At 45.1% G+C, this 13237-nt stretch overlaps 1 protein-coding gene across 2 annotated transcripts in view; it reads left to right on the top strand.

The window, feature by feature from the left end:
* The window catches only part of Dgcr2 (DiGeorge syndrome critical region gene 2), a 58574-nt gene that overhangs the window by 22977 nt on the left and 22360 nt on the right, over positions 1-13237 (top strand). For both annotated transcript variants that reach the window (XM_028770474.1, XM_028770473.1), the window contains exon 2: positions 1327-1449. In XM_028770474.1, the coding sequence (XP_028626307.1) occupies positions 1327-1449 (123 nt within the window). The remainder of the gene's footprint in view (positions 1-1326; positions 1450-13237) is intronic.

Here is a 13237-nt window from a genome sequence, read left to right as displayed (position 1 = left end):
ATCTCTCTAGCAGCCCCCCACCTTTAAAGGAAAACTTTATTACATTTAAACTTTTGTATGTTAGGGGTCTATGTATGTATGTGGGTGCACACATGCCATAGTGCGTGTTTGGAGGTCAGGGAATGACTTGCATGAGTCAATTCTCTCCTACCATGTGGGTTCCAGGGATCAAACTTCATCATCAGACTTGCCAGTAGCCACCTTACCCATTCAACCACCCCCACTGCTCCTCATATTCTTTGTCAAAAGATGAAGCCTTAAGTCCAGTTCCTAATCTTGACTAAAATTATCTATAAAACAGCATTGTGGCCTTAGGAGATATCTCAGTCAGTAAAGTGTTTTCTGTGCAAACATGAGGGTTTGGGTTCAATCCCTAGCATCCATGATGCATAGTTACTGTCTTGAGTGCTTGAGGAGGCAGAAACAGGCAGTGCTGGGGCTTGCTGCTAACCTTACCCTAAACAGCCATTTCAGGCCAATGAGAAACCATGTCTCAAACATCAAAGTACAATCTAACCTGTATGGAAAGTCAAACGGGCTGAAGCTCAAGCTCATCAAGAGTGCTTATCCTCTGTTCACAAAGCCTGGGCTCCACACTCAGCCCGGAGATAGATGCCAGTGTGCTGCTGTGTGCCTAGGCCACAGACCGAGAGCCTGTCAACAAAGGAAAAGGGCATGAGGGAGAATGAAGGGAAAGGCAGCAGAAGGGAGGAGCTTGGCACTTGGCTCTAGTGTTGCTGCTTCTCTTGAAGCCTGTGTTTTGCTGAGTTTGTTTAGCATTTTTATCTTGTCAGAAACCACTGCCAACTTTCCCTTCCTCAGAAACATCTTCTCATGTCACTGCCTTAGTAACCTGGCTGCCTGAGCTTGTCTGCTGATAAAAGTGAGGAATCTCAGCCTGCAGCCTCTGACAGCTGTTTCCCTTGTTGTGTGGTCCCATCTGTTCACACATCACCTTGTTGAGCCCTCTTATTTTCTTGCAGTGTTGTTGCTGTTACACCACACAGAACATACCAAAGTGTTACCTTTCTAGAAAACCTTGTTCAAGTTCTCCCTTTTAAGAAAGGTATTCCAGAGTCCCTTGGCTAGAAATGATTCTGTCCTTCACCTTGTTTTGGCATGCCATTTAAATGTTCTGTATATTCTGATGCAGGGTTATAACTATTTTCCTCTTCTTTGGGAACATGCTCAGACCCTGCTGAGGGACAGCTCACACAACTCCTAGACTACTTTCCCAGGGCTACGGTGGTGTGGACAGAGCGCTTCCCTTCTATGTTTCTGCTTCTGTGCCATTTCCTCAACAGCCTGTTACCCTTTGTTCTACAGAGCTTCGGTGCAACCCTGGGCAGTTTGCATGTCATGGTGGTACCATCCAGTGCATACCCCTTCCCTGGCAGTGTGACGGCTGGCCAACGTGTGAGGATAAGAGTGATGAAGCCGACTGTCCAGGTGAGTGTGTGGATCCATCTGTCTCTGCCTTAGTCTTTCACAGGGAGGGAGTATGACCGGGCAATCCATGTGGTCTGTACACATTGGAAGGGTAGTGTGAGCTGACCCACTCTTAGCTTTTTAAGAAGTAAGTGTTGGCCATGGACTGATCTAGAACTCATGAGTTAACAGCACTGGGGATATGAGGTGCTATTAGCCCTGGACTCACAGAACCTTGAGAAGGGAGTGTGTGTGTGTGTATGTGTGTGCGCGCACACGCGCTCACTGGCTCTGGGTATTGGTGCTTACTGAGATTTGACAAGTGTAAACTTTAAACTAGCACTGCCCCTATTTCCTTGCCCAGGCATTCTCTAGTAACATGGCACTTGGGTTTTTCTCATGGCCAATTATAAGCTCCTAACGACATGGAGAGCCACAGAAGTGTTTATGTTGTTGGATATCCACGGGTTTCTACCTCAGCACCCTGATGAAGTTACCCGTGCACACATGTCTGTGTGGCATTATTGACACTGATTTGTATGTACACACACTGACTCTCAGGACTTGATGAAGCCTGTCAGAGAAGGCATGGCATGAAATAGAAATAATATGTTTTCTCAGTGAGAAATTACTCCACACACTTAAAGATGAAGGGAAGCTCTTTACCTAAGCACCTGATCAACTGGTCTAATGCCCAGATAACAGTCAGTTTCCAGCAGAAGATTTCATTGGCTTATATACACCTCAGGCTTATGCATTCCACATATACTGGCATCCTTAAATCTCTTTTGGGCCCTGGCCCAAGGCTACACTTTGAATACTTTAAACAGAGACAGAAGGCTGTAGATCTGGCTTAGCTTGGGCAGATAGATTTACATAGCAAAGATATTATTTATTACCAGAATTATTTAAGTACACCAGCGTGTTCTGTTTTAAGTAATTATTACCCAGAGTCATCTTGCCCACCTGACAGAGTTATGTTTTTCCTGATAAACATAGCACATGGGACTCTATGACAGGCCTGAACTTCATGATGGTTGTGACCCTGTTGCAAGAATGTTTGTAGAAAAAGCACTCTGATACCAGTGAGCATGGACGAGAGGAAATGTCATCCGTGTGTCCAGTTTGCATCCTCAGTTTATCCTTTAAATCCTCAGTTTATCCTTTAAAACCACAAGGTGGGGCAAACAAGCAAGCAACATTACACAGAGGTATAGATGACATTAGGCAGGTAAGAGCGACAGCCTATCACACGTTGGCAGTTCCTCCTGGTCATTCTGTTCAGGAAACAAGTGACGTCATGCTTGGCAAGCAGGCAGTATAGCAATGCTTGCGTAACTCACTGAGTCAGCATCCAGCGATTAGTCTTCTCTACTTTACTCCACTTTAACTTTGTTCTCACCCCCAGAGCTGGCTGCTAGACGTATATTTCTTTTCCCTAGACTTTATTTTATTTGTGTGTGTGTGTGTGTGTGTGTGTGTGTGTGTATGTGAAAGGGGAATTGATCTCTTGGAACTAGAGTTATAGGCAGTTGTGAGCTGCCTAACATGGATGGATGCTGGGAAGTGCTCTTAATCCCTGAGCCTCTCTCCAGCCCCTAGAGGTTTGTCTTCAGCATCAAATCGGGGCCTAATGGTTGGTGCTAAGTTAGAGCCTTCTCCTTTGTCATGGCAGTGGCAACCTAAGGGCTACTGTTCCTGCTGAAGAGACATTTGTATCCTAGCATCCTAAATTCTCCATCTCTCTTAACAGGCCTGTTAGCACACTGCTTTTCTTGGGGTACTCTGGGGGCGCTGCCCATTTCCACTTGGGGAACTCAATGTCTCCTAAGTAAATCCTTTAGAACACCCGTTCTATCAACTTGATCAGTTCTACTCAAGAATCACAATCCTAAGCTGTGTGTGCTGCTGCACACCTTTGATCTCAGGACCTGGGAGGCAGAAACAGGTATCTCTGAGTTTAAGGCCAACCTGGTTTACATAGTGAGTGAGACACTGTCAAATAAACCCCAAAACCAAACCAAAACAAACCAAAAAAAACCAACCAACCAAAAAACAAATGTAACCTGCAACTGGCCTGGCATTGAGAACCCTTTACTCTCTGGCATAATTCTTATTCGCCAAGCTTTTATGCCGCTGCTATGCTATCTGTATCAGCTGATGTGCTTCCTGTGTCCATCCTGGTAATTTCTCAATGCATGATTCCTGGTTTTCTTGGAATTTCTTTGTTCTGACCCTGCCTGGATCGGCAAGCCTTCCTTTAAGACTTGTCTCAAATGCCATCTGCCACAGTGAAAAGGTTCCTCTGTCCCTCTGGCTGAATCACCTGCTGTGTCCTCTCAGCACATCTAGTACTGGTGGTTAATTCTCACTGTCAAGAGGCCCATTTTGCATTTCTCCTTCAAGATCACAAGCTCTAAGAATGTGAAGTCTTTTCTCTCCCTACATGGGCCCTAAGCTTGAGTTCTTTTTCTCTGTTGATGGGTCCTAAACTGAGGTAGAAAAGGTATACTGTAGCTCCTAGAGGGCAAGGGTGGTGGTACAACCTAGGCCAGCCTGAAGGGTTTCTTGTTTGTTTCCCTAAGATAGGGTTTCTCTGTGTAGTCCTGGTTGTCTCAGAACTTGCTCTGTAGATCAGGCTGGCCTTGAATTCAGAAGTTCACTTGCAGCCACACTCCCACTTCTCCACCCCCACCCCACCCCCGACACACACAAGGAAAGGTATGTAATCAGAATTAACAGATAAGCTTTGCACAGTTCTTTGAGGGGGTTCCAAAATAAGATGCAGGGTTGGGCATAGTGTGTACCTGTGGTTGCAGCTACTCAAAAGCCTCAGGCTGGAGGACTGCTTGAGTCTAGGACTTGAGATTTGGCAACAGGGTAATGTCTTATCTCTGATAACCAGAGATGGTCTGGCAGACGGTATAGGAGGCAGGGCAGAGTCCTCATCATCCTGAACTCAAAGGTCTGAATGGTGGTGGCCTGGTCAGGACCTTCTAGAACCAGCCCTCTCTGACTTATTCCTTGGGTCAGCCAAGAGAGACAGTAGATTTCCCAGCACTTGGAACCAAATGCTGGTGAGGACCAGTGAGGCTACACTAGAAGCCTCCCTCTGTAAGGCTGTTGAGAGGACGAAGCCCATAGGGATGGCCTTTTGGAGAACTTTGTGAATGAGCAAATGGTTCTTGGTTTCCTTCAGATGAAATAAGCTTATTGCTGCTCTGAAAGTGTCTTCTGCCTGTATGCCGTAAGTTATGCAGAGCTTCAGAGACACTGCTGCAGATTGTGCAAGCAGAGGTAGCCATGCTGTGCTTACTCTCTTAGAGACACTGAAGTAGAGACTAGCTCTGATTTACCTTTCAGGCCCTGTGGCCTGGCGTAGAGGAGGAGGATTCGACGCCTCACTTTTGTGGATTACTGTGCTTTTTAGAAATCTAATGCAGTGCAGTAGCGTTTCCTGGCTCTGAGCATGACAGGCGAGGTGTGTACACAGACACTGAGTGTCTGGAGGACCGAGGACTGAGCCACAGTAGGACTCACCTGCCTTGGCCGTGTCTCTGTGTTTGTACTTGTAGTGGGCTGCCAGGTCACAGGCTACTTGGGAGCAGATTGATTTTTTTTTTTAAGATTTATTTATTTATTTTATTTATGAATACACTGTTGCTGTCTTCAGACACACCAGAATAGGGCATCCAATCTCATTACGGATGGTTGTGAGCCACCATGTGGTTGCTGGGATTTGAACTCAGGACCTCTGGAAGAGCAATCAGTGCTCTTAACCGCTGAGCCATCTCTCCAGCCCGAGCAGATTGATTCTTATTTCTGAGAAATTTAAGTTATGAAAACAGAGAGGAATAATATGATAGCTTATCTTACTTACATAATAGCTGCTGAAATTTTGTTACTCTTTTTCTAGTTTTTGTTTTGTTTTTTAACTTTAAAAATAACTGTCCATCAGGGCTCATGACTGTAATCCTAGCACTCAGGAGGCTGAAGCAAACAAGAATTCCCAAAGTTTGAGGACAACCAGGGCTACATGGAGGCTGGGAGATTGTTCCACAGGAGGGAGCAGAGAGTCCGTGGGTAGCCACTGGTGCACTAAAAGCTGTGGTCTTCCTACAGAGTGTATTGATAAACCAGTGGAAAGCCCCAGCCGTTCTCAGTGAAGGCGCTTCTGTGTATGAACATGAGATTTTCTTGAATTGGCCACAGTACATTATTTCATTGCCCTCCCCTTCAAAGGCATGTCTGAACAATGTGTACAGATAGGAGGAAAGTGAGAGCAGCCGGAGAGGAGGGATTGCAGCTCAGCTTTGTCTTGTTACTGTTTTGTTTTTATTGAGACAAATCATGTAGCCAAAGTTGGCCTAAAACTCAAGATTGAAGCCGAGCCCACTCTACTTCCCAAATGCTGACACTACAGAAAGAATGTGCCCCAGCTTCACAGGTTTTTGAAAGTAGAAATGGGTGGCATACTTAATGCAGTGTGCCCTTTATGGGCTCTTGTCTTTTAGAAACTGGAACTGAGTTCTGGAAACTCAGTTCTCAGAACCCCTGCCTTAGTGTATCCTTTGACTCTAGGAGGTGCTGACAAGGAAAGGCAAAAAGACTCCCTTCTCGCTGGCCTCATGTGAGAACATCAGCTTTGACTAGGACACACTTTTTTGCTATGACCACCATCTGCCTTAGGGGTAAGAGCACCTCTGATGTTAGCTTTAGTTTCCTGCAGCCACCATTCAGGATTAGCTATGGAAGCGAAACAGAAGGCAGAGGTGTCTACTAGACTCCTGTTGCTTTGCTCCCAACTTTGGGAGTGTCTAGTCTCTATAGTAAACAATGTCATGTTCCTCCAAAAGTTTCTGTGGAAATGGGATTTTTTAATTCTAAGGTGCGTGGAATGTCTCTTAGATCATTCTGAAGGAGGAAAGAGCTGTGCCTACAAGAAGCAAGCTTTACTTCAGAGTTGGTTTAGGGAGGCACCAAATGCCCTGTAAAAGAGAAAATTTTACTGGCTACAGATAGATGCAAGACATATGACACATGGCAGAGGCAGAGTTGTGTCACAGCAGCTGTGTCACAGCTGTGACAGTTGGGAAAAAAAATGGAATTGTATTCCCTAACTCATACACATCACACAGAGAAATATCGGTTTAGGGTAAAGAGAAAATGTAAAACATTCTAAGTGAATATCAACTTTGATAAATCAATAAATTTATCCTTAAATTTGATAAATTTAACCTTATCAAATTTGATAAGGTTAAAATACCTTAAAAACAGCTGGTTTTCCTAGATTAAAAATAATATCTTCCCTTTATTAGAAGACACTAGTAGCTGGGCACGCCTTTAATCCCAGCACTTGGAAGGCAGAGGCAGGGGGATTTCTGAGTTCGAGGCCAGCCTGGTCTACAGAGTGAGTTCCAGGACAGCCAGAACTATACAGAGAAACCCTATCTCGAAAAAAAAAAAAAAGACACTAGTAAAAGCTGGATACTGGTGACACATGCCTTTAATCGTAGCACTTGGGAGGCAGAAGTAGGCAGATCTCTGAATTCAAGGCCATCCTAGTTTAGAGTGAATCCTAGGACAGCCAGGGCTACACAGAGAACCCCTGTCTTGAAAAACAAACAAAAGGACACTAATAAGAAATTGAAAATATCAGCTGTAAAATGGAGAAATGGAAGCCAGTTGGTAAAGTGCTTGCCACACAAACCTGAGAACCTGAGTTCTATCCCTAGATTGTGGACTAAGGTTGTAATCCCAGCACTTTGTGGGGTTCAGAAATAGGCAGATCCTTAGGATTTATTGGCCAAATCACCAACCGTCAGGTCCCACTGAGAGTCTGTGCCAAAAAGACCACGGTTCCTAAGGCATAGCTATTTCTCAAAAAAGGTACTAGTTGCATGTTTAATCCACGCTTGCACCTTCTCAGGAGCTCCACCTGTGGTCTCTCAATCTCTCTTCACTAGCCTCTAACGACTGCCCTGGCCTCTCTTAGCTCCCATGGCTAGCAAACACTTTTCCGGGAGTGGCGATCTCTACACTGACCATTCACCCCTGTGGCTGGCTCTGCTGACTGCCAATGACCACCCCATGGCTGTGAGCTCTCTCTCACCTGAGTCACCATGGATGGAAAACACCAGACAATCTTAATATTTAAAATCAGCCAGATGTTGCAACTGCTGGGCTTGGAATCTATTGTCCTAAACTCATCAGCTAGTCTATATTAGAGTAGCCCCCAGGCCTACATGGTGTCCATCTTCTCCACAGCCTGGCTGAAAGGCCCTTTCTCTATGTCGTCTCCTCCTCTTCCTCCTGGGACCCAGAAAACCCGCCTCTATATCTTCGCCCAGCGATTGGCTTCTGCCGTCTTTATTTACTCAATCAAGAGCCAATTAGGGAACCTCCGCCTACAAGTTACAATTAAACACAGAGCTATACAAGTTAGTACTCTAAAGGCTGGGTAAGATGTTGCTTACACAACTGAGGTTGGCAGAAATTAAGTTGTCGGAAAAACTAAGTGTTGGGATGTGATGGCTTGGCATTCTCACTGTTGGTGGTAGGTGGATAAATGGATCCATCTACTTTAGAAAACAGATATTGTCTTCTATATCAGACCATTGTCATGATCTAGGATTCATATTTGGGAGAAATTTAGAGAAATTCTTTAAGCATTTTTTACTAATATCTTAGAAAACAACTCACATGATCACATAATAGAATGTTTTGTGCCATTAACAGAGAGTGGGGTTAGGTATAATTATCAACATATATGTCAGTAGACAAGAGGAAGTGGACAGAAAACTGCAAACAGTGAAGCGTGGGTGTGGGTCATTGTGCTTTAGCCGACGAGCTAAGCTGAAGAAAGCACAGGAGCGAGCACTGCAGGAGAATCATGGCTCAGTGACTCCTCCAAAGTTACTCTTGGTCCCTGCCTGGTGGGAAAACAAGCATAGACACTGGGAGGAGCAGGTGCTGTGAGTCGAGCTCATCAGGTGAGCTTTTGTTCACTATTGTATTTTACTTATGCTTATAGCTTTCATTCTTGGAATGCTGATGTAGATTGTTATTGTTGTTTGAGGAGACAATGTTGCTCAGACTGGTTTCAAACTTTTAGGCTCACAAGATCCTCCTGCCTTAGGTCCAAGTGTTGGAACTCTAGACATGTGCCTATAGTTTTTAAAGAACTGCAGTAGGAGCAGAGCGCGAGCTGACTTAACCTAACAGAGCAGCTGCAGCATGGACCTCCTGAAGAGGGCAAGCAATAAGAAGTGCACTTTGCCCTGTGGGATCCCTGAAAACTAACAGGTGACAGGCTCTGGTATGAGGAATGAGTTAGGACTGCTGAGAGTCTTAGCACCATACCCTTCTTTGTCCACTCTGCACAGCTGACTCCTCCCACCAAAACATCATAGGCAGATTTTCTAGTCCTGTGCAGTCCAGTGGTAACAGCAAGTCCATAGCAGACAGGTAGGAGACAAGTACCTGAAAGGACTATTTGGGGTGAAGATGTGAAGGAACAATACAGTATGCATCAACTAGCAGCTACAGTGCACACCAAGAATTGAGAGCACCGGTGGCTGAGCCTGTCTAGTGCTGCAAGCTGAGACTCATCGGCTCCTTTTTACTTGTTGAAGAGCTGGTTGTATTCTCTTTCTGTTAGAATTAGGAGCCACTTAGGGACATATAGGGAAGAATTAAAGATTATCTCAGATGAGATCAGAGGAGTCTTATCTGGAGATAAACAGGTGTGACACAGGAATAGCCATAATAGAAGGCTCCCAGCTAAAAAGCTGTGCCTCATTTAAGTGCCCACAGCCTGGCTTACCTAGACCATCTTTCTCTTAACCATGAAAAACAATTGGTACTTCTGGACTCTATGGATGCTCAACAGTGTGTGTGAAATAGTGGTTAAATTCAGGATATCCTGTTAGATAACAGGATCCATGGAACATTTGATACTTAGAAAACAGCATTGTGTGCAGTAATCCTGCAGTGGAGACAACCAGTTACTGTTATGTTAACTCAAGTAGTAAAAGAAAACTTGAAAAATATATTCTGGCAGAACAGTGGTGGCACACGTCTTTAATCCCAGCTCTCGGGAGGCAGAGGCAGGTGGATCTCTGAGTTTGAGGCCAGGGCAGCCAGGATTACACAGAGAAACCCTGTCTCAACCTCAAACACACACACACACACACACACACACACACACACACACACACACACACAGACAAACACACTATTCTGACTTAACAAAATGGCAATCTAGGAAATTCTAAGTCCTCACTCTGCCACAGAGACATTCCAAAGCAACTAGAGACTGGACAAAGGGACTCTGTCCACCTCTGAGAAAGATTTGGAGGTCTACCAAGAAGACATCTAGTTAGGACGAAGCCATGTTCAGCTGCTGTGATGGTTACATGCCCATCACATGGGAAGCTGAAGCAGGATTGCCAATTCAAAGCTTTCCTGGACGAAATACAAGACCTTGTCTCAAAAACAAACAGGAATAGAAGCACAGCTGAGTTGGTAGACTTTGTTTGATCCCAGCATTGTGTAACTAGGTGTGATTGTATATGCCTGGAGTCCCAACATGGAGAAGATAGAGGCAAGAGGATCAAAAGTTAAGGCTAGCCTTGGCTACATAGTTTAGACCAATCTGACCTGACTTTTTAAGTTGTACACTGGGATGCATGCATGCATGCTCGGATGCATGTATGTATACATGTTAAGACAAGGTTTCTATGTAGGGGGGAATGAGCTATATATACCAGGGTAGCCCTGGACTCACAGAGATCCAACTGCCTCTGCCTCCTGAGTGCTGGGACTAAATGTGTACCAGCATGCCCTGCTCAGCATTGTTTTGATTTGCGTTTACTCCACATGGTTTCCCGAGTCCACCTCCACTGGATAGGGCTCCCTGAGAAACTGCTTTCAGGCTCTCCTGATGATGTGAGGTGGCAGGTGGGAAGGTGCTGTGCAGAGTAGGGTGTGGGTGTTCTAAATGAAGGGGGCTGCACACCTGCAGGTGTTTGGGGCCACGCAGTACTGGCACACACCTTTCATCCCGGCAGATCTCTGAGTTTGAGGCCAGCCTGGTCAAGGACTGCCAAGGCTATAACAGAGAAACACACCCACACACACCCACACACACCACACACATACACCCTATGGATTGTAACTCCTTTGGCAAACCTCTGTCTCCAAAGATACTTGCATTACAGTAGCAAAATTACAGTTATGAGGTAGCAACGAAAATAATTGTATGGTTGGGGGTCATACAATATGAGGAACTGTGTTAAAGGGTCCCAGCATTAGGAAGGTAGAAAGCTGCTGTCTGAGGGAGTCTTTCAGAGGAGAGATGAATACATTTAAAAGGAGTGTGTGTGAAGGGCTGCGGTGATGGCTCTGCGGTTAAGAAAACTGACTGCTCTTCCAGAGGTCCTGACTTCAATTCCCAGCAACCACATGGTGGCTCACAACCATCTGTAATGGGATTCAGTACCCTCTTCTGGTGTGTCTGAAAACAATTACAGTGACTCACATACATAAAATTAATACATAAAGTAGTGCATGTGGAAATCAGGAAAAGCTTACACATCAGCACTGGCAAGACCACGCACAGTGGGGTCTGAGAAGACCTTAAAACTGTCATCTCACATTGATTCAAGCTCCCACCAAGCCCTGTTAAATAGTTATCTTCCCCAGCACTGGACAAGTCTTCAAAGACTAGGAGAGAGAGGGGTGCTTTTACACAGACAAAAGGAGAACATGGCTCATCTCTGTAGAAAAACAGAGACCTCTTTTTTAAGGCAATGTTCTTTTTATTTATTTATTTTAATTAAGTAAGTAAGTAGTCAATCGGTTTTTTAGCACAGGGTTCTCTGTGTAGCTTTGACTGTTCTGGAATTCACTCTGTAGACCAGGCTAGCCTCAAATTTACAGAGATTCCCCCTGCCTCTGCCTCCTGAATGCTGGGTCAAAGTCACATACCACCACTGCCTGGTGGCAATGTTTATTTTTATACTTTGGCAGTTTCATACATGTATATAATAAATTTTATTCCTTACCCTTTATTCTGTTTCATGCTTCTCTTTCCAGGAAGTCCCCTTTCTATTTTCATGTCCTTTTTATATAAGAAATACAGACTTTAAAATAATATCTTAAATGTGTATTGAAGGAACTGAAGGAGAATATGGGCAAAGACCTAAAACAAAGGAGGACGTAGGGAAGTAGGGGTTGAGGCTTTACTCAGTGGCAGAATGCTTGCCTAGCATGGGTTTCTGCCTCCTGGGGAGCTGACAGAACTGAGACATTCCAGACCCAGCTGGCTGCTCAGCACCTGTAATCTCAGGATTCTGCAGCCCAAGACATCCCATATTACAGAAGGAGACTATCTCAAACAGTAGAAACATTTTCCCTCAGGAAGATGGCAGATGACACTCAGGTGCTTTGTAAACACTTGAGGAAACACAAGGCAGTTAGATGGAGAAGCCTGGAAAAACCCTCTTTACTTGCTGGGTTGAAGAGTTGAGTTGTAGTGGTTTAGCAACCCAAGAGCCAAGTGTCATGGTGCTACAGCATAAAACCTGTCAGTAGAGTCCTGTGAGAGAGAAAACTTTTTTTTTTTTTTTTTTTTTTTGGTTTTTTGAGGCAGGGTTTCTCTGTGTAGCCCTGGCTGTCCTGGAACTCACTCTGTAGACCAGGCTGGCCTCAAACTCAGAAATCCACCTGCCTCTGCCTCCCAAGTGCTGGGATTAAAGGCGTGCGCCACCACCGCCCGGCGGGAGAGAAAACTTTAAAGTCAGATCTATACCGTGCTCAGCCAGCTGAAAGCCTTTGTGGGAATTTGCACTGATTCCAAGGAGCACATAGGACGCTGGCAAGAGCTGCTTAGAAGTATGGCCAACGTTCACACTCAGCACCTGAAGGAAATCACAGAAATTTGGCTTCCCGCTTGAGACCTCACTATCATGCAGAGGAAAGCTGGGAGGGAAGAACAGTTGCAGAAAAGCTATTGCAGACCAGTGGGAAGAAGCCTGAGAAGGAAGGCAAGAGACTAGAGGGAATTTACAACCAGGCCAGGAGGTTTCCATGATCTGTCTCTACCCAGTCTCCAGAGACCTGGAGATCAGCCCCAAGTTCCTTTCACTCTTTCTCTCTTTCCCTCTCCTTCTCCCTCCCCCTCCTCCTTCCCCTTCCCTTCCCCACTCCCCCTTCTCCTCCGTTTCCCCTCCCCTTCCCTCTCCCCCATTTCTCTCCTTACTCTTTGCTTTTACCAGAACACAGTCTGACTGAATTCACAGGGTCTCTGTGTCTTGGCTTCCTGAGATGGGACTGTTCTCTCAGAGTGTATTTTCTCTTCATATCAGTCTGTCTTTATCTTTGCTAAACCTATCTCATGCTCCTACTGGCTTTTTTGCCCCTATAGTTTCCTCTTCTATCGTCTCCTCTGCTTTCCATCATCCCAGTACTGATCACTAGTCTTGCTCTGTGTGTGTGTGTGTGTGTGTTGGGGGGGGGAGTATTCTTTTTACTTTTCTTTCCATTCATATCCATAGTGACATATAAATACGCACAGTATTATCAGTGTCTCAAATTAACATTTAAGGAATGATTATTTGGGGAGGGGTTGTTGCTCTTGTGTGTGTGTGTGTGTGATTTGTCTGTTTTTGTGGGGTTTGTATGTAGGTTTTTCAGAGGGTGATGACTTCATAGTTGACTGTTTTCAGAGGATTTATCCCTGCATGTAGACTGTCTGTTGTTGCAGATAAATAATGGAGGAGGGATACTAATGGAGCCTCACACTCTG

Source organism: Grammomys surdaster, unplaced genomic scaffold (genome assembly GCF_004785775.1).
Source record: "Grammomys surdaster isolate TR1022 unplaced genomic scaffold, NIH_TR_1.0 202, whole genome shotgun sequence".
NCBI classification, from domain to species: Eukaryota; Metazoa; Chordata; class Mammalia; order Rodentia; family Muridae; genus Grammomys; species Grammomys surdaster.
Note: the sequence above shows the minus strand (reverse complement) of the source record. Positions and strands in the feature narration are given on the sequence as shown.